This window comes from Oryzias latipes, chromosome 24 (assembly GCF_002234675.1).
Source record: "Oryzias latipes chromosome 24, ASM223467v1".
Classification (NCBI taxonomy): Eukaryota; Metazoa; Chordata; class Actinopteri; order Beloniformes; family Adrianichthyidae; genus Oryzias; species Oryzias latipes.
In genome coordinates this window covers 17520375-17542396 of record NC_019882.2, presented here as the reverse complement: position 1 = coordinate 17542396, position 22022 = coordinate 17520375, and the positions used below count along the sequence as shown (strand labels likewise).

General features: G+C 41.2%; 2 protein-coding genes across 2 annotated transcripts; one reads left to right on the top strand and one right to left on the bottom strand.

Annotated features, from left to right (window-relative positions):
* Positions 1-6256: 6256 nt before the first annotated feature.
* sprtn (SprT-like N-terminal domain) lies at positions 6257-13283 on the bottom strand. The gene is made up of 5 exons (XM_004083879.4): positions 12742-13283; positions 12201-12300; positions 9463-9591; positions 9113-9383; positions 6257-7511 (listed from the first exon to the last, which is right to left on the bottom strand). The coding sequence occupies exons 1-5, from the start codon at positions 13059-13061 to the stop codon at positions 6682-6684; spliced, it is 1650 nt and encodes a 549-aa protein (XP_004083927.1). The 5' UTR covers positions 13062-13283; the 3' UTR covers positions 6257-6681.
* Positions 13284-14007: 724 nt separating this feature from the next.
* exoc8 (exocyst complex component 8) lies at positions 14008-20222 on the top strand. The gene is made up of 4 exons (XM_004083776.4): positions 14008-15284; positions 17308-17561; positions 17953-18201; positions 19032-20222. The coding sequence occupies exons 1-4, from the start codon at positions 14135-14137 to the stop codon at positions 19434-19436; spliced, it is 2058 nt and encodes a 685-aa protein (XP_004083824.1). The 5' UTR covers positions 14008-14134; the 3' UTR covers positions 19437-20222.
* The last annotated feature ends 1800 nt before the right edge of the window (positions 20223-22022 follow it).

Sequence of the window (22022 nt, the reverse complement as noted above, 5' to 3'; positions counted from 1 at the left end):
TAAAAAGAGAGTATTTTTGTTTTTATTCATGTTTTATATTTATCTTATTTTAAATGTAAAGTACAAGGCAGAAAGAAATGTAAATGGGAAGCTATCAACACAGGGCAAAACATGGATCGACAAAAAAATTAAAAGATTTAATAGTGAGTTAAGTTAATTTTAGATCTATTAAATGAAACAATTTCTTGAGCTTGAAAAATAAATCAAACGTTCCTTTTAATTTACTGAGGTCAAAACTGATAATTGATATAATAAAAAACGGAAGGCTTTTACTTTGAAATTTCCGAGATTCCACGTTCTCTGTTATTTTGTTGGTTTTTCACAAAAAAAAGGAGTGATTTGTGTTGAGTAGTAAAATCTCCTTCCCGGCCGTTTAACACAGTAACAGCTGGGCGTTCCCAGCAAACATTAAACTGTTCAAACTGTGGGAAACTATCGGTTTTTTATGCTTTGTATTTTTTAAACTTTATTTAAAGTTTAAAAAACTAACAAGTTATTAATTTTAGGAGAATTCTAAATAAATCAGATTTCAAAATGTCCCCCATATTAGAACACACTTGTATTTGTAATATGTACTGATTCTAATTTTAAGCATGAACCTTTTTGAAATTAAAAAAAAGCATACAATTATAAATAATATAAACCTGAGGCCATGACAGAAGTGCGTCTTCAATAGACAATAGTCTGAGTACAAAAGACAGATGGTAGACTTTACCCCTCCTACACACACGTGCCGTACACACAGTTTGCAGCATCATTTAAAACAATGACACAACAAGAGCCTTGAAACCAACAAAGAGCCACCACAAATGTCCTTTCTATACACCGCACCACATGCAAACACACACAGATGAAACCACATTTCCTGAAATTTACTGGATTAAATTTCACTTTTCAAGTCTTGAAAAATCTTCTAAAGAGCAACAATCTTCTATTAGAGCAACAGAATATAGGGTGAAGCCCAAAGAGGTGCCATCAAAGAACAAAAACACCTCAAGGACCTTCCACAACTACTCTGTGCATACATTTTATTTGAAATGACCAAATACATTTTTTGTTGTTGTTTTTTTTCCAGAAAAAGCCCTGAACAATTCTGTTTTAAAATTGAGATATGAACTAACATTTCTGAAGCTACGTTCACACCGGGCATTTGAAACGCGTTTTAAAACGAGCTAAACTTGTATGTTTAGCTTATGGGTTCACACTGGACAAGCAGGGAGGGGCTTCTTGTTCTTCTTTCCCTTTTTCTACTGTTTTCTACAGCATGTGCGCCACTTACAGTTGGAAGAGGCTTGGTACTAAAGGTCAAAGAAGTCTAAATCTTGTGATTCTTGATCTAGGATTTTTCTTTCGTAGGTCTATAGACCTTTTTCACACTTCCGCATTTTTCGACCGGAAATACGTCAATGACGTGTAAAACAACTTCCTGTTAGCGTAGCAGCAGATATGAAGAATGGCAGAGTCGAAGAGTTGCAGTCTCTGTTGCGTTCCAGGCTGTTCGTCTTCCAACCAAAAACAGCCTTACCTTTCATTTCATTATTTTCCTGTGGATCCAAACCTGAAACCCAAATGGATATAGGCGATCCGAAGAGATGAAGGGCATAGTTTTAATGTAAACACAGGTAGCAACCTCTGCTGCCGGCACTTACTAACTTCGCTCCGGGATTGTGGTGCGGCTGCGTCGTTCGTCGCCTGAAGAGTGGTGTTGCCCCGAGTATTTTCCCTTGGAACAACTTTACTGATCCTTTGAGAAGGGAGTCAGTATATGACAGAACCTCAAACGTCAGGCTATGCAGCTAAGCTGTGAAGATACTAGCGACATGGTGGCTACGCTAAGACAGTAAAGATGGATCACGACTACGTGACACACCCACCTGCAGGTAAGGTTGTTCATAATGTGTTTGGTTAACGTTAGTCAACTATGTGTACCGTTATTGGATAAATGCATTTCTACCTGAACAAATTAATATTTATAATAAAAGATGTTCATGCTCTCACCTATTTTAATTACATGTATTTAATTAATATTGAGTATTTTGTCATTTTGTAATTTCCTTAACAAAAATAAATGAAATGTATTTGTAATTAAATACTTAACATACTTTTCAAAACATGATTACTGTGTTGTGTTGAAAGGTAGCATTAATATATTAAGACTGATTTTTAATTTCTTTATCTTCACAGGTGCTCTGGATGAGGCTTTGGATTACATCCATGACTTAGAAGCCAAGTTCCTTTGCTGGAGCCAGGAGACGATGTCATGGCGGACAAAAGTTCCTCGTTCAAGACCTCCTAACTGACATTGGATCTAAGATCATCATTCCACCTTTTAAGCTTTCAGCTCAATTCAGCAAGGAGGAAACAGAACAAACCGCAGCCATCACCCGCCTCAGAATTATGGTGGAAAGAGTGATCAGTAGGATAAAGTCCTTTCACATCAGGAACTCTCTGTGCCGCTCACACTGATGGGCAGTGTGAATCAGATCTGGCTTAACCGCCGTGTTTTGGCAAATTATCATGGACTTTTTTGTTTTGAAGAGTGAATTAATGTTTGGTATGTAAATAATGTATAATGTGCAAATAGTATGGAAAAATTTAGTGTTTCCACATATTCTTAAAATCTAAATATAATTGTTATATTCGTAATATTTTTCTGTTGAAATGTGACTGACTACACAAAAAAATTAGATGAACAAATAAAACAATTTTGGTCAAAATTGTGCCTCATTTAATTTTTTGGTATGCAAATAACATCAAACATTTACAATAAAAAATAACATTACAGATCAACAGTAAGACAGAAGGCTGAACTGATTGTTAAAGACAAGATAAGTGTAATTTAAGGTATGCATTCATGCATTTGCCACAATATATATCCAAGTTCTCTTTCATTCCATCTCAGAAACCCATCCAACCCAGCCATGAGAGGTTGGGGCTGCACCTGGCATAATCTGCTTCCAGATGCCATCATATGGATCTGGCTGTGGTCCTACACAAGAGAAACACAACACACAAAAGTTAGACATAAGTGCATAACTACATTTCAATTTAATTCATTATATCTGCTGTAACCATAATTTGGTTAGTCATAAGATTAAAAAAAAAAAAACTTAACTTGCTCACAAAGCAACAAAAAGTTAATCACCTGTATGCCTTGTACAGTGTGGACCTCTGACCGTCCCTGCCAACTGTTTTGGGTTTTTGCACCATCAGCTCACTAACCGGTTCAGGATGGATTCCCTTATAAGTAAAAGGCAGAAAGCAATTAAAGTCTGTAGTAACTACTTGGGGTGTTTTTATAATAATTTAGAGTTGTTATGGATACACATACGTTCTTAAAAAATAATGACAATATGATCACAAACCCACCTGTGCCATCTTTGCAAGCCACTCGTGCAGGCCAGGGGGGGTGGAGCAGCCTGCAGACCCAGCTGTGAATAATGTGCGGTCTGGAACAGGATGGCAACTATGTGATTGCAAAATCCTTTAGCAGCCACACAACTGCAGACGAAAGCTTTCAGGTTGGCACTTTCTGCGTCCAGTGATATCTAGACACAATAAATTATATAGGTTAAAATTAGGACATACTTATGTTGCTACATCAATGTTCAGAATGACATGAAACTATAACTGTCAATAGGGTGACCAGATTTGAGTTTGTAAAAAAGAGGAGTGAAGTGAGTTTGTGAGATATTTCATCGAGAGTAATTGGTGTTCAGAGCTGCATACATGAAGCAAATATAATTACATTTCATCTATGTTCAATGTTATTTTATTATATAAGTATCAAAAGAGAGGACATGTCCAGGAAAAGAGGACTTCTGCTCACCATACTTTCAGAAAAATAATACTAGTAAGTGAAGAAAGTGCCGCAACCGCAGCAAAATGAACACGCATACGGGCAACTTAACATTTCTTATTTACAGCTTCACCAAATTTTTGGGTGTTATTTTAATCTCATGCCTTTTCACTTAAACATACACACAACATATTCACTGCGATGCCTTATATTACAAATTAATAACACCAGGATTTACAGTTGACGTAAACACACAGAGTTACCGGTGATGCGGCTATGGCTAAAGCTAGCTGAAGCTTACCTTGGTAATGGTGGATAAACTCTTCGTGGACGAATTTATATCCCATGTCCAATTTGTTTCCTTTAGTGGACGATTGCATCTTCACACTCTTCATCACATCGGTGCTGGTGAACTTCGGAACACAACTCAGGCTCTTCGAAAACACTCTAGGCTCTGCCATTCCTCCGCCAGCGAAGCACAAACCGGAACTAGGTTTACACGTTGATGACGTACTTCCGGTTTTTGCGAAAAAGGTCTATTGCAGGCTGCACGGTGGAGCAGTGGTTAGCGCTCGTGCCTCACAGCAAGAAGGCCCCCAGTTCAAGTCCTGGCTGGGGGACCTGAAATAGAACATCGACGGGGGACCTTTCTGTGTGGAGTTTGCATGTTCTCCCTGTGCATGCGTGGGTTCTCACCGTCCAAAAACTTAATTAATTGGCAACTCTAACTTGTCCATAGATGTGAGTGTGAATGGGTGTGTGATTGTGACCCTGCGACAGACTGGCGACCTGTCCAGGGTGTTCCCTGCCTTCACCCATAAGTGGCTGGGATAGACTCCAGCAACCCCGTGACCCCGAAAGGGACAAATGGAAGAAGATGACTGATGAAAGAATGAGCTCTATTACAAAAAATATGAAATACTTGGTGTCATAGAATTCCGGCAAGGCACAAACGGCAATTATTAATTTCTCCCTTGTATTCAAATTTTAGACGGTTGGTATTTCTGTTAATCAAAGGGGGCATCTTTGGGCAAATCTGAGTCTCTGATTAGTCAAAGTTCAACTGATGTAACTTTCAATACGCGTGCATTAGTTACACGTTTTGTACGTAGAGCCTGAAAACACGCAATTCTGCGTATTACATAGATTGTTCAGCAATTTTTCAATGCTTGACCACATGTTGTAGAGGCCGGTGTGAATGTAGCGGAAAACTTCAATCTCATACCTTTTAACTAAAAAAAATGTCTGGAAATGTTGTTTTATTTTGCTTATTTGGTTTTTGGAAATGGGATTGTGTGCTAGATAAGATCCCACAATGTCATAAAAGAATAGACTTTGAATTACAAAGACTCGGAACATGTGACTGCAGAGAAAATGTGCTTGTCCTGCTCGAGATGTGACCCTGAGTGTGTGCTGGTGTCATTTAGCTGCAGCTGCAGCAGCTGACACTGCAGCTCTGCACAGAGCGTGAAGCCCATCTGGACTGCATCACCGTCAGAGAAAGACAATAGGTCTGAGAGGAAACCGGGGGGTGTTGTGTGTGGTTTAAACGTCCTATAGTGAGTCAGTTGAAGAGCAGGTCAGGAAAGAAAAATTAACTAGTGGGAACAGCTGCCTTCAATGACGTGATGTTTTACTTAGAACAGGGGGGCTTTGAGGAACAGGGGGAGGGGCGGAGGCTCAATGATGAAAATGACAGGACCAGTCGAGAAGTTTTTTGTATTTTTTCAAGTTAAAGATGAACTTTGAACAAGCTCTCTCCTGATTAGTGAGAGTGTTTGCTATAGAAACACTGACTCGGACCAATACTGACCAACTATCAGGGAAATGATCCCTTATTTACCCACTGTCTCAAATTTGATCCACACAGGCCGAAGTAGGGCCTGCGGTTCTGACACGGTCCGTCGCATCACCACCAGTGCTGCCGGTACACGTCGACCTATGGAAGCTGTGGTAGATCTGATGGGGAGCAGAGCAGACATTTCCTAACATGGTGTAACTGGATTATAACCAATTATCAACACTTTTACATTCTGGTAATACAGCAAGTAGTCTTGTAAAAAATGAACAACAGATGAATTATTCTCCCTATAAAGTTTTGAAAAATAGCTAAACTTCTACTGTCCCCAGTGGAATGATGAATTACAGGGCAGAAAACATGGACCTAGTTATATCCAATGGGGTTTTAAGGGTCATGCCAATGAGAGGGGGGTCTCTGAAATGTGTGGATCAAATCTATGTATGGTTATGCAAGAAACTAAACTGCTAAATGAATGATCATCAAATCATATCTATTGTCTTCCTCCTGTCTGTTTTGGCCGCCTTTCAACAAGCAGCTGTTGTCCAGGCAGCTTGATCTGCTCTCAAGAGTGCAGTGTGAAAGCAAAGCAAACCAAACTTTGATATCAAAGTGCTTTTTAGTCTTTAAAAAAGTAACTGTAAGTCATAACTCAAATAGTCAGAGTATTAAAACTGTTTTATTGGACAGAAAGAACTCAGTATTAATGTAATTTACTTTCAAGCTCAGAAAAGGCCCCACAAATTGAAAAGGAAGTTTCTAAAATCAATTAAAAAAGGTCCGTATGAAAGGCAATGTTATCCTACTATTTAACTTTAGCTAAAGCACACATAACATTTTTTTAAAAGTGTATGTCATAAATTTACTACTTCCCTGATAGTAATTTGGTCAAAACATGAAAGAAAACTTTTACTTTTACTGAGTTATCTGTACAAGCAGAGCTTTTTTCCTGAGAATTCTCCTAAATTCAGTAACTTTGCAACGAATGTTAGTTAAAACACCAACCAGTTTTCCACACAAGAGATTTAACAAACTATCAAAGATGTAAAATTGCCCAATAAAGGTTCAAACTCCCCAAATTCCTTTAGGAGAGGCAGGAATCCAGATGCTGGTTGATCTTTGGCTCCTGCACTTTGGCTTGGCACACTGGACAGCTGACCATCAAGATGGAGGATGAGGCGGAGCTGCTGCCTGGTCTCTCAGAGGTCTGAGATGGGCAGGTCAAAGGTGAGGCACAGTTTGAAGCAGCGGGTAGTGTTGTCCTGACCGGCACAGCCGAAGCTGCTGAAATCTTTTGGAAAAAATCGAAGATGCCGGCTGAGCCGCTTTGGTCGTCCCGCGACCTCTTCCTGGTAGTTTGGCTTCCACCTGCAGCTCCTGATGCTCGGATACTGTCGGGTAGAGACCTGGTGCCTTCAGAGACGCCTCGGTTTTTGGGCTTTTCAGTGATGCTGGAAGAAGTTGACAGCCTGTCTGTTGCTTTATTTTCGGGTTTAGCGCTCTGACTATCAGAATTCCGGAGGGTTGAGTTCTTGAAAAGTTCCTGTATGGACTTCTGTTTCTTTCCATCAGCCCCTTGGTCACCACTGCTGATCCTGACTTTAGGGATTTTCACCGGTGAGCCGTTAATGTTGATGAAAGCTTTGGTGTTCCCGACAGACCTCACAGGGGGATTTTTCCCGGAGGAATTGATGAAGGGTCTCTGGGTTTTCGGAGAGCCGAGAGTGTTGACTGGAGATGTAGGGGTCAGTAATTTTTGAGGGGAGGAGACAGGAATTGATAAAGGTGTTTTCGTAAAAGCTGTTGCTGCATTGGGAGGCGCAGAGGAAGATGGGGAATTTTGAGAATTCCCTCCTAAGAGGATGCCTTTTCCACTAAACGGGATGATGTTCCTGATATCCTGCGATCCCGAACCTGAGAAAGAAAGCAGAGAGCGTTAAGGTTTACAAAGAAGCTACTATAAATTCAGGTCAGACTTCGTGCCTCGCTTTTTTACGAGATGTAAAGTCAGGCAAAAAAACGGGAAAAACCCAAGTTCATCTGAAAACAAATTCTAGATTTTTTCTAAACTAAGAAAATGTTTTTTTAAGTATTTAAATGAAAAAATGAACTTAAATGAAGTAAAACCTCCACCTTTGTTTGCTTAAAATCTAAATAAATGCAGAAACAATTTTTCTTTTTGAATGGACATTTTAAAGCTTGCACTGTGGCGCTGTCGCCTCACAGCAGAAAGGCCCTGGTTTGAATCCCAGCTGCTTCCTTTCTGTGTGGAGTTTGCATGTTCTCTCTGTGCATGCATGGGTTTTCTCTGGACACTCCGGCTTTCTCTACAATCCAAAAACAGGCTCAATAGCTTCATTAGTGACTACATTGTCCCTAGGTGTGACTGTGCGGCCCTGCGACAGACCGGTGACCGGCTCAGGGTGTTCCCTGCCTTTGCCCGACTGTAGCAGAGTAGGCTCCAGCAACCTCGTGACACACAAAGGGATTCAGCGGATTCTGAAGATGGAGGGAAATTTTTTTTGAAAATCTTTGAAAATCCACATTGCACAGCTTAGATTCCCACTCTGATTATCGTTTGATCTATTCTAAAAGTGGTCTTTTGATAATAATTATGCAGTTTTTTAGCCAAAATCAAAATAAGGGTGTTGTTTTCTAGGACAATTTCTCCAGAGCAGCAGCAGTAAACCTGTCCCTAGTTCCCATCACATGCTCAACTGCTAGCTTACAGCCTCTCACAATCCCAACCTAACATTAGCGGTGCAACAAAAATGGCGAGCAATATCAGAGCTATGCAGACGTACAGTTTGGATTCAGATTCCAGTTCGGATGATCAAAACAAAGACGTCCATGGATCTATTTGTCTGACAGTGGATGCATCAGAATGGAGCAGAGCAGGTAGCTTTTTATGTTAAAAACATGGTCAATGGCGTATACTTATAGCGCTTTCTATCCTCTTTCGAAGGCCCAAAGCGCTTTACAGTCACACACACATTCACACACTGATAGTGGCTCCGCTGCTGAACACTGGCGCCAACCTCCCACCAGAGGCATGGTGGGATTTAGTGTCTTGCCCAAGGACGCTTCGACACATGGGTGTTCAAGGCCTGCAATCTTACGATCATGGGTTGACCGCCCTACCGCTGCACCACGGCCGCCCACAAAAAAAAGCCCACAATTTTCATCAGAGTGGGTCTTTGAAGGGTTCATACCAGAGCTGTTGTCGGTGACAGAAGATAAAACACGCTCTTCAAACTTCTGTTGACGTAGTAAACATAATTCCCTCTGATTGAGTCAGGCTTGAGGATGAGGCTTTGTGCTGCAATGCAACACTTTACGATAGGAAAAGCTGCAAGAATCCGCTGACTCCAGTTGATTGCTTAACCGGTCAAACGGTTCCGGTATCTCATGGAGCGTTTGTTATTTAGGAGTCACCGGCGACAGCTCCAGTGATAAAGGTCTAAACAACAGGAGAAAGCTGCTTCTGTTTAATACGTTAAAACACGTTTCTTTACCTTTAGCCGTGTTTGAGGTTTTACTAGTTCCTAAAGACTTCTTCCCGTCCTTCTTGCCCTTTTTGCCATAGCCATCGGGTTCTTTGATTTTGGTGTACGTCCCCCCACACGTCCTCCGGTGATCCTCCCACCAAGGGTCCAGGGAGGAAGGAGCTCGGTTCATGGCTCTCTTTACGTAGCCGAAGTAGGGCCTGCGGTTCTGACACGGTCCGTCACATCGCCACCAGTGCTGCCGGTACACGTCGACCTCGTCGTGGAAGCTGTGGTAGACCTGAAGGGGAGCAGAGCAGACATTTCCTAACATTCTCTAGAGAGCATTCAGAGCCTATTGAAAGTGCTGGAAAACTCACCGTAATCTTGGTCCCACTGGCCTGGTTGATACGATTCATGTGTTTACAGAACTCTGGCCCGTGGCCGTCTCGGTCTCGGTTGTTTTGGGTCACAAACAGGAGGGCGTGAATCATTTCATGGAGGAGAGTCTGCAGAAACAAGCATCTTTAGTGCAAACACAGCAAACAGGGTCAGCTCAGTGCAGCAAGTAACTAATCTGAATAAAAAAAATCAGCTTTTGGATCTTGAGTTCAAATATGCACAAAGAATGGTTTTCGAATTAAAAGAAAATAATTAACTGGGTTAAAGCTTTTGTTTGCACAGAAAAGGTTTTTTAGCCTGGTTAAAAAATTCGATAACAGGGTCCAGAGTGGAGTCTTTTCTCAAACCACAGAAACATCATTTTTCCTTTTCATCCACAAACCAAACAGTTTTTTAGTGGTTGATGGTTTTGCCGTGGCTAAATACTTTTAATTTTCAGCCAAATGTTAGTCTGTTGCACAAAAAAACTCTGTATTTACGTTTTTATTCCTCCTTTTGTAATATTGTGTATATATACTTTTCAGAACTGGACTGACTGAGTGTGACGTCACTCATGGTTTACTTCCAGCTCCAACCAAATGGAGTCAATTCAGTCGCCATATTTTTGCGCCGCCATGTTGGAGCCAGACGACATCAGTAAGCAGTGATTGGTTCAAGTTGGTCTGAGTTGACGTCTCCATGGCAGTTGCTCTGGCCAATCAGGAGTGAGGTTGCTGAAGCTCCACACCCCTACTGCTTGAAAGCCGGCTACACAAAACCTGTCAATCAAATGTTTCAAACGTACGACACATGACCATTTTATTTTGGCACCAGTTTATAATTGTAATTATTTGCACTAAAAAACAGAAAAAAGGGGTTATGAAGATAATGTTAAAAAAGGAATCCTATCATGAAAGGTTATTCTGACCAATGGAATGACTGGGATTTTGTCTCCTTGGAGCCAGCAGGTACTTCCTGCCTGGAACGCCAGGGGGAGGGGCCACTTAGTCCAGTTCCCATGTACAGTCAATGGTTGCTAAAATGCTCCATTTCCCCCTGCCGGCCCGTCACACACACTACAAGAGTCCTTTCATTTCCTTCTCTAGAACGTTCCAGACTTTCTGTGACTTTCTTTACGATTGTGTTTAAGCTTTTTATCTTTTTGTTTTTTCCCGGGACGTCCATTGTCTTTAACGTCACTTGAACATATTTCAATAGCAACTGCAGTACAACCATCCTTTTCAGAGGACCTGACGTTTATAAGACCCACTATAGGGAAAATTGTGTTTTTGGTTTAGCATTTTTATGATAATGGAGGACATTTATTAATTAAATTAAGCTTAAAATCGCATTTCTGAGTATTTCTTTATTCAATTTGTTGTCAATCAAGAGCAGAAGAACAAAACGCTGTGGGGATAAAGCTTGACGTAGAAGCAACAACCGGCAGGTCACAAGTTCCCTGCTCCGTTCCATTCTGATTCATCCACTGTCAGGCAAATAGATCCATGCACGTCTTTACAGCTGTACAGCTCCAATATTGCTCGCCATTTTGGTTGCATAATGTTAGGTTGGGGTTATGAGGGAATGTAAAGTAGCAGCAGAGCTCTCAGTTATCTATGACGGGAAAAGGGAGACCGGCTAACTCTGCACCGACAGACCCGCCCCACGACTCTGAGGGGAATTTCTAATGAACTCCCGCCGCTCTGCAGAAACTGTGTCCTAGAAAATGACACAGGTTAGATTTTGCTTGAAAACTGTATAATCATAACTGAAAGACCACTGGGAACATTTTTAGAATAGATCAAAAGATGATCAGAGTGGGTCTTCAAGTTCACATCTGGGTTCAGGTGAGCTTTAAGAACTGAGAAACCATTTGGACACAAAGCAAGAAAAACATTGCGCTGCCCACTTGACTTACTAAATATGAATTCAAATACAAAACTACATTAAAAAACACCTGTTTTAGATGTTTGATCACTAAATTAGAACCATACTGTCTATTCTTGTTGGAAGTAACACATAAACATCAGTACTTTATAAATCATTGTAACTAAAATAGATTAAGATTTTTGTTTTGAAAAGAATGTGAATATGTCAGTGATTTAAACAGAAGTGAGGAGACCAGATCTAGTTATTATCTAGTTTTTAAGTTGTGACTGAATTTTCTCCGTATTTAGTGCACTAGATAGAACGCCATTTTGTCGGGTGGAATTGGACATCGCCACAGATTTGATGGTTTTTTATATTCCAGTTCAATCCAGTTGACTTCATGGGAATAATCTGGATCTGAATAATATGGAATTATCACAGTTTTGAATAATTTAGCTCAATTGCAGGATTCTTCTAGGAATTTAGTTCCCATTGATGAAAGTAAGTCCTTCCCAGTGCATGCTGGGACATTGATTAGGGTTTTAATTAACAGAATTTCTAGCCAGGGATTGGCTGAGCTGTGCCAAAAGGTAAAGCTCTCAGTTTACTGGTAATTTTACACCAAAGATCATGAGCTATGAGTCATGATCGGATGGAAAAGATCTGGAAAACATCAGCGAGTTTCCTCCACGAGGTGATGGAGTGAGGAAAAGAGCTGGTCCTCCACACCAAAAGAGGCCAGTTCAGCCAGGAAGCCTCCCTAAAGAGGCAACTTCGGAGCAGCTCTCTGCGACAAGCACTGTTCTAACTTGGATCTTTAAAAAATGACTGATTTATTAGTAAAAACATATTGTAAAATCCCATCCACCTCCACTAGGTCTTTCCTGGGTCTGAGCTTCAGCAGAGGTTCACTGAGTCTGATGGAACACAGTCCACCTCGACCTTCATAGGAGCAAACGCCAGCACACCTGCAAGAGGAAACCAAAGAGAGTAGAAGCATTTTTTTAGACATAATTGCCATCACTGATCCAATGACATTACTTACACCCAAAATCTTCAATATAACCTTAAATTTATGTATCTATTTGCATTTATTCTATTTTATTTTATTATTTTATAAGCTGCTTGCACTGTGGGGCGAGAGGAAAGTAATTTAATCTGTGCTGTTAATCTGTATGTATGCTGCATACTTGACAATAAAGCTGACTTTGACTTATTGAGCTTTTTCTTCAAAATCTGTCCACTTTATTTGAGAAAAAAAAATTTTTTGCTTTCTCTAAAGCTTTTATTTCCCTGTTTCAACGTTTCCATTAAAAATCCATTGTGTTTTAGTTTTGATCTAAATCGGTGAGGTCAGTTTAGGCTCCGAAACAGCTTAAACCAAATGTCCAAAGTCAGAATAGACTCACAGGGTCATCCTGGGACTCCACTTGACCTCCACTCCGCTGAGTTTGCCCCAGAAGAACATGTCATTGAACTCCAAAAACATGGCTCTAACATCAGGGCTGGGATCCAGCATCTCCCAGGAATCATCCACGATGCTTAGCGGCCGCTCAACGCCGGAAGTTGGCTTTCTATCCCTGGCCCCACCGGCAAGCTCCACTTTCCGCTTTTTGCTGTTGTTTCCGAACTCCCCTTCGTTAAAACTTAGAGATGAAACCAGTGAAGATTCATATTCATGGTCAAACTGCTCCTGTAGCTGAACGGCGAGCAGAAAGTCCTCGTCCATCACTGCTGCTATTTTGCCATTTAGCTTTGGCTAACCCGAACTTCTAAAAACCAATCAGTGCGCCAGTTGTACTACATTTAGCAGTGTAAACTCATAAAGAAAAAAACGAATTTATGTCATCATTTTTTCGCAAAACGGACGCTTAAACATAAAAACGGAAACAATTTAATAAAAAAGAGTAAGAAGCTGGAGCCAACAACTTCCTGTCATCTTCCACAAACCTTCCGGTAATGTTTTATTTTATTTTTTTCACAATAAAACATATTAAAGTTTTTGTTCAAAGTATTTTGAATATCTAAACGTAGGCACGTATGTGTTTTCTTAGTATATTATTAATTGAAATTGAAAGCCGCGTAGCTTTTAAGGAAATTGTTTTTGCATCAATGCAATTTTACTCTGTCTTTTGGTCTAACCTGCTGTCAAGTTCCGCGAAGTCCCGTACGTGATTGTTTTTCAAATTAAAAAAATGAGTTATTAAAGGCGTTTTGGTCCCAAATATGGTTACTTAATCATTTTTGTCTATTATAATGATATGTTTTAAAATTAATTGTCTAAACTAAAACACTGTGATATATATATAACATGGGCACTTTTTTATGCTCAGTATATCAATATATATAGTAAAAAGAAAAATTCAATAGTTTAATTTGGGTAGCTTTGACGGTGATCTTTTTTTTATAATTCAATGTAATTATTTTGTATGCTTTGGTTACCACTTCCGGTAAAGATTGCAAGCATCGCTAGCACAAATATTAGCGATGGGTTCTGGGAACTTTAGTAAACATATATCTGATATTTAAATTAAATTATTCAATTGTTACAATTGAATAAAGTTTACGAATCATAATCAAAAATTTATATTATCTTATGCCTAAAGATAATCAAATAATTTTTTTACGATTTTATTTTTAAACTTTTTCTGATCACGTGACGTTCGGGTGTTGCTGCTTACAGCTTCCTGTTGGAGTGAAAGCGGATGTAAAAGGAGCTTCGATGCACTCGTCTTGTTCGTACATTTCATAGCCATTTTACTAATATTTCGCGTTCGTAAATAATTGCAAACACAGCTAAAGATGTCGGAAACAGGGAACCGGCTGCGGAAACTTCTCGAATCTCCCAATTTCGATCCGCAAACGTACGTCAAACAGCTGTCACAGCAGTCCGACGGCGACAGGGATCTGCAGGAGCATCGGCAAAAAATCCAAAACCTGGCCGACGAAACGGCCCAGAATTTGAAGAAAAATGTCTATAAGAACTACAGGCAGTTCATTGAAACCGCCAAAGAGATTTCCTACCTGGAGAGCGAGATGTACCAGCTGAGCCACATCCTGACGGAGCAGAAGAGCATCATGGAGAGCATCACCCAGGCCTTGCTGTCCACAGACAAGGATGAGACCTCCAAGGAGATGCAGGCTGCTTTCCCCAAAGAGACGGAGGAGGTGAAGCAGAGGGCGCTCACCTCTCTGCTGGAGAAAGTCGAAGGAGCCAAGAACATCATGGACATCCCGGGGAGGCACCTAGTCTACAACGGAGACCTTTTTGAGTTTGACGTGGACAACATGTCCCCCATCCAGAAGGTCCATGCTTTCCTCATGAACGACTGTCTGCTGATCGCCACCTGGCTGCCCAACCGCAGAGGCACCGTGAAGTACAAATACAGCGACCTGTACGACCTGGAGAGCTTCGCCGTGGTCAACGTCAAGGACAATCCCCCCATGAAGGACATGTTCAAGATCCTCATGTTCCCGGACAGCCGCATCTTCCAGGCAGAGAACAGCAAGGTCAAGAAGGAGTGGCTGGAGATCCTTGATGAAACCAAAAAGAACAAGGTGTCTAAGGACAGACACAAGAAGGAAGAGGAGGCTCCCACGTCCCCCATCAGATCTGAGGTGTCCACCAACCCTTTCGACCTGGAGGACGAGGACCCAGCAGATGCAGAGGAAAGCGCAGAACTTGGTATCGAGTGGATTCAGGAGCTCCCCGAGGACCTGGACGTGTGCATTGCCCAGAGGGACTTTGAGGGAGCCGTGGACCTGCTGGACAAACTGAACGAGTACCTGAAGGACCAGCCCTCCACTCAGAAGGTCAAGGAGTTGAGGTCCAAGGTGGACGAGCGGGTGCGACAGCTGACTGAGGTGCTGGTGTTCGAGCTGTCTCCGGATCGGTCACTCCGTGGTGGACCTAAAGCGACCCGACGTGCCGTGTCCCAGCTCATCAGACTAGGTCCTGGTTTGGTTCTTTTCTTAATTTCCAGAGAAACAGAGAAGAGATGATGTTTGACTAACTTCCAAAACATTTTCTTTAGTCCGTTAAAGCCAAAAAAAAGGCAACATTTTTAATTCAAACTTTTATTTAGGAGCATCAATGTCGTTTGTTTTGCAAAAAAAAAAAAAAGTGTTCAAAGCCCACTCTTCTGGATCTGTCAGGCGGGGAAGTGATGTTGAAAAAAAGTTTCTTTTAATTTAATTTTAGGTTTTGAAGGTCAACATTTTAAGGGACCAACCAGTGTAATCCTGCTTTACTCCTGTTTGGGGTAATGGGGTCACTGGAGCTAAACCAACAACTCTTCAGTGAAGGCGGGGTTCGCCCTGGACAGTTCGCCTTCCATCACAGGGCCACACAGAGACAAACAAGTTCACACATTCACACCTAAAGGTCAATTCAGAGTCACTAAAGCTTTAGCCACATGGACCTGTACGGGGGCTGACCTGTACAGGTGCCCTGGGTTTTTGGGTTGTCCAGGTCTGTGGAGGGGAGTAGAAAGTAGACCGGCCAGTTTAAGGCGCATCTTAACAGGAGCACAGGTGTGTCTTGCAGTTCCCTTGAAAATGGAACCTACCATTGTGTATGGTAAGCATATTGTGAAGTATTTGTAAGGCTAACATAAGTTACACGCACTGATAACATACGGGTGATGTTGCCGAACACCGCCCAAACTGCCACACTGTAGTCGTTATTAACCCTTGTGCTATCCAAGGCACTTTAACATTGGGAGTTGGGTCATCTAGACCCACTAGACAGTTCGCTGAACCTTTTTTCTTCAATGATTTGTGATCTTCACTGGTGTCCATGGATTACATGAAATCTTTCCACCTTTATCCACCTTTGTCATGGTAGGGAGAACATGTCAATGTAAGGGTGGGGTCATCTAAGACAGCACAAGGGTTAATGAGTGAGTACTGGTTCCTTACTGACTCCAAGCAAATGCTGACATGTAAGTGTCCGTAGGACAGGACACTCACACAAACTACACCATTATCATCAAATTTCTAATGCTACGTTAACACCAGGCTTGGAAATGCGTGTTTGAGTGACCACTTTCAATGAAAATTCTATGTAAGTGCTCACGTAAAAGCCCGTTTTGGGCCTCCGCGTTCAAAGCTCTCTCGTTGACGCGTCTCTACGCAGGTTTTTAGGTCAGTTTTCAGGCTCTACGTACAAAACACGCAATCGAACGTGTGCTGAAAGTTTAACTAGTTGTACTTTGACCAATCAAGGACTCTGATTTGGTAGTGAGGTATGAGTAGCATCCTTTTCAAAACACTGAATCTTGGAGGTGAAATACTAATTGCGGTTTGTGCCCGGCCAAAATTCTATGACACCAAGGCCTTCCTTTATCAAAATAGAGCTGTGAAAGAAAAAGCCTGGAGCAAGATTGGCACCGCTTCAACATTTCGCAGGAAGCATCTTATAACTGTGCGCTACTATCGGGTAGCGACAGTCCAGTATGAGCACGTATGCTGAAAGTGCGTTCAAGAACCCGCGTTCAGCGCCATGCATGCCCAGTGTGGAGTTAGCATAACAGTCAGGCTACACAGAAGGAGTGCGCACTTATCACTTGAACAGCACCGTGCGCAGGATTTGGGGGGGTAAAGAAAACTATAAAATACGTAGAACATGGCTGCGTCTCACCTACTTCACCCTTCCTTTCCCTTATGTTGTATAAGTATTCATTACCACCTGTTGCCTGCAGCATTCCCAAAGACAAAATGTGCAAGAGCACTTGGCTGTACAGCCCCACACAGGTTTGCCTATTTTTCTACCACAGGGCAGTTGTGTCCAAGGCTTTACCACCTGTGTGTATTACTGCAAAAACATGGACTCCATTTTGAGTAGATATCTATTTTTCAAGTCTATTGAAACCCGATTTTTATGGTTATTACTTTTTTTACATAACTATTGATGTAACCTAAAGAAAAGTGGATTTTGAGTCACTAAAATAGGAATCGATTTATGCCTATTACAGGCCAGTCCACCAAAGCCTGCGAACTGTTTCTGAAAAACCGAGCCGCGGCAGTCCAGACGGCCATCCGGCAGCTTCGCATCGAGGGAGCAACGTTGCTCTACATCCACAAACTCTGCAACATCTTCTTCACCAGTTTGCTGGAAACCGCCAAAGAGTTTGAGATGGACTTTGCTGGGAACACGGGTTGCTACTCTGCCTTTGTCGTCTGGTCCAGATCTGCCATGAAGATGTTTGTTGACGCTTTCAGCAAACAGGTAGACAACATGTTACCAAGAATGTTGATCGTTTTCTGATCTACTCCTTTTTTGTTTTCTATTTTAACAGCCTTTATGTCAAAAGACAAGTTCAACTCTTGGCTGATGATAGTGTGGTTTATTGTTTTGTCCTTCTGCCTCATCACGACTTCAGATTTTTTTAAAACAAACCTAACTTTGATAAGAATTATCACACAAACAAAGCTTAAATTTTCACTTAGATCATCTTTTGATATATTACTCTTAATTTTTTCTTTATAAATGCCATCCAACATCAGAAAAATGCTACAAGAACATGTCAAAAAACATCATTTTCATTGTAGTGGGTGTTTACTTATTTCAACGAGAATGTTAATCATGTTAATCACATCTGTTGCCGCCTTTCTTCCAGGTGTTTGACAGTAAGGAGAGCCTCTCCACGGCCGCAGAATGTGTCAAAGTGGCCAAAGAGCACTGCCAGCAGCTGACGGAGATCGGCCTGGACCTGACCTTCATGCTGCAGTCGCTGCTGGTCAAAGATATCAGGGCTGCCCTGCAGAGTCAAAAGGACATTATCATCGAGGCCACCAAGCACCGCAACTCCGAGGAGATGTGGAGGAGAATGAACCTGATGACCCCCGAGGCTTTGGCCAAGCTCATGGTATGTTTCTGTCGCTCTTCTATGCAGTAAACGAGGCTGATAATAACACAGGTTAAAATATATTGAGATTGAGATTTGCACACCTGGAGAGGTACAATAGGTAATATTTTAAAGTCAGGGCTGATGGTCAGGAGGCAGAACTATATGAATGTCGTGAAAGGAGGACATGAGGTTGTTAGAATATGGAGACAGGAGGAATAGAAGAGTCAAAAGAAAGTTTATATATAAATTGTCCTTGAAAATAAATATTTTATACACATTGAAATCTTTCTAATGTTCATTCTGTTTTTTGATTATAAGAGTTTAGCATCCTGCTAAAGCAGAAACTACTGCATTCAAGTCTGGTTCACTCCACAGTTGTCTATATTGCTGGTCTGACTGATACAGACTGGTACTGGATCACATGGTACTGGCCACAGAAATAAAAACTCACATTATTTCCATTTTATTTGTTTTGTGATTCTGGGGGAACCTTCAAGTTAAGGGGAAATCTATCTATATGACATTTTAATGGGTCATACATAAAATGTAGTGTACGATATAAGTTGAAAGTGGCTGCAGATCTCTGAAAATTCAATGAAACAAAGTTTCTGATTTGGGAAAACTTATTAAAGAAAAATGTACGAATTTTCCAGTGTTTCCAGTGGTCCTGCTCGGAGCAGGGAGCAGGGACCCGCCCGGCATATTTTCAAATTGCATTTGTCCTCCATCATCTGAAAAATGCCACAAGAACAGGATAAAAACACCATTTTCCTCGGAGTGGGTCTTAACAAAGTTTCATTTAAAGAACGTTTTCAAACAGTGCTGTTCATGTGTCTCTCTTCCTGCAGGAGGAGATGCACAGCTGTGGCATAAGCTTCCAGCAGTACACAGGAGACGGCTGCTGGGTGAACCTGAGCTACACCATGGTGGCCTTCACCAAGCAGATGATGAGCTTCCTGGAGGAAGGCCTTAAGCTGTACTTTCCCGAGCTGCACATGGTGCTGCTGGAGAGTCTGAGGGAGATCATCCTGGTGGCCGTGCAGCACGTGGACTACAGCCTCCGCTGTGAGCAGGACCCAGAGAAGAAGTCCTTCATCTTGCAGAACGTCACCTTTCTCCACGACACCGTGCTGCCGGTGGTTGAGCGCCGTTTCGAGGAGAGCGTTGGCAAGCCAGCCAAGCAGCTGCAAGACCTGAGGAAGAGCACAAGACAGGTGCGGGTCAACCCGGACAGCACCACATCTTTGGTCTGACACCTGGAGGAGCCTCTTCAGCTCAGTTCTTACCACAACACTTACTGATGTGATGCTGCAGGACGGAGAAAAGTCCACAGAACACCAGACACGTAACACTCAAGACTCACATGTGGTTACACTCATTTCACTTTGCACAAATGCTAGCAGGAAAGAGTGTAAACTCTTTTCACTTTGCTGTAAAAACCTTTCTTGTGATTAAAGATGTTTGCAAGCACCTGTTATTGATTTCATACATTGACGTTTTTGCTATTTGACACTTTATTGTTGTTTATTCCACAAATCCTATTCATAATGCAACAACTACTTAAATACCGCAGTATATGAACTTATCTAAAGCATTCAAATAAAAATATGTACTGAAATATTTGACAGAATGGTTAGATTCATGGTTATTTTGCTCAAATGAGTGGTTTCTGTAGATTCACACGTGGAAATGGTTCAATTTTATTTCAACTTAAAATTCGTTATTAATATCTATGTTCTTGACAAAAACTTGATGTAACTGTTTTAGGACCTAAAAGAACACAAAAATTAAAAAATGTACATCAAAATCAATTTCTTCAAATTACAAATGTTACCACTCATTTGTGGTTTTGTCGCCCTCTTGTGGCAATTCTGGAAAAATACACTAATGTTTCTACAGTGAAGTGTCTTGCTACAAAACCTATTTTAATGATTGAATGCTATAAGCACTCATTATACGGAAAAACACATTGATTAAGATGCCAATAATGATAAGAGCTGCAGCTGAAAAGTTGATGAAATAAATGTTTTTTTTTCCCTAAATGACGGCTATTCTGTTGTGTTCATCTCCATGGCAACCATTTTATGTTTTGGTCGCTTGGGGATAATAAACAGATCAATGTAAGTTTTAGATGAATCAGCAAAATGGAACTTTTGGATTTCCTTAGCAATGGAGGTTTTATGCTAGCCACGCCCCCATTGCATATATGTCAGTCAGTGATTGACAGACATATAAGCAATAATTATAACCATAATTACTCACAAAAAGAAACTCTAAAGTGGTTCGGACTATTCCTCTAAAAACCTGTGCTCTGAGCACCAGCCCCTCCCAACCCACCAAAACGAGTGGGTCCTCACATTTTGATGTCACAACATGAGAACAGCCTCCTCCAGGAATAGTCTGCGCTGCCAGTGCCAGGCTAACGGACACACACACCCTCTCTTTTTCCGTGGAGGTAATATATTATCATATATTATATATATGGAAATATATGGACATATATATATATGGAAATAGTTTATTCTGAAAGGCTTACGACAAGCATGATAGAGGCCCTTTAAAATCTATGGTAAATGGCGTATAATTGTACAGCGCTTTTCTACCTTTCTCGAGGGCCCAAGGCGCTTTACATTCACACACTGATGGTGGCTCTGCTGCCAGACACTGGCGCCAACCTTCCACCAGAGGCAAATTTACTGTCTTGCCCAGGGACACGACACGTGGGAGGGCAAGGCAGGAATTGAACCTTCAATATTCCAATTCGAGGTTGACCGCCCTTCCACTGCCCCACAGCCACCCCTATAAATGGATGGCGATGGATCTATGGATGATGATGAGGAAAATTCTTGTCTTTCACATGTAGTCCCCAACAAAGATTCAAATTAGCTCTTGTTTTGTTAACATTCATGAGAAGTCAGTTGAGTTTCACAGCCAAACAGATCTGAGGGTCAAGGAATGGAAACCAAACTGGGTTAATGAATAGAAACAGAGGTTAGTGAAGGCCCCTGAGGGACTGAAGTCACAGCTGCTGTCTGCTCAGTTTAAGGTTACAGGATTAAATGAGCTTCAAATGGTCCCAGATTTTTATTTTTTGCACACACACACACAAAAGAAACCTCGGCCAGGATCCATGTGATTTGTTGTCTCCAGCACAACGAGTTTTTACTGATACAATCAGGCCTTCTTTGTCACTGCCTGGCAGGCAATAACAAATGCAAAACTGCAGTCATACAGTAAGTACGTCAGTTAAAGATCTAAACATAGAAGTCGACTGACATTTAGCAAAGACATTTATTGAAATGGGAAAGTTGTGTTTGAACAGGAACCTTTTTTGTTCAAAAAAAAAAAAAACTCTTAGAAGCTTTATAAATGTACACAAAACAAAATTAAATAACCTGGAAAATGTCACACACACACAAAAATACATTTGAACCCAAATTAAGTCAGAAAGAGCTCTGAAAAAGGTGGACTAAAATATGTTAAAACATAGGTACATTATTAAAAGGGTCTCAAATCGTGCAGTTATAGTTTCACTTAAACTAATGTTTTCTTTTAGTATTTAACATACTGTTTCTGATATTGTTAATTCCACTCCATGTCAGCCATCTTTAAACCCTTGTGCTATCCTTGGCACTTTAACGTTGGGAGTTGGGTCATCTAGACCCACTAGACAGTGCTCTGAACCTTTTTTCTTCAATGATTTGTGATCTTCACTGGTCTCCGGATTACATGATATCCTCTCCACCTTTGTCATGGTAGGGAGAACACGTCGATGGTCATCTTGACCCCATAGGATAGCACAAGGGTTAAATGAACATTTTAAATCATTCATTTAGTAA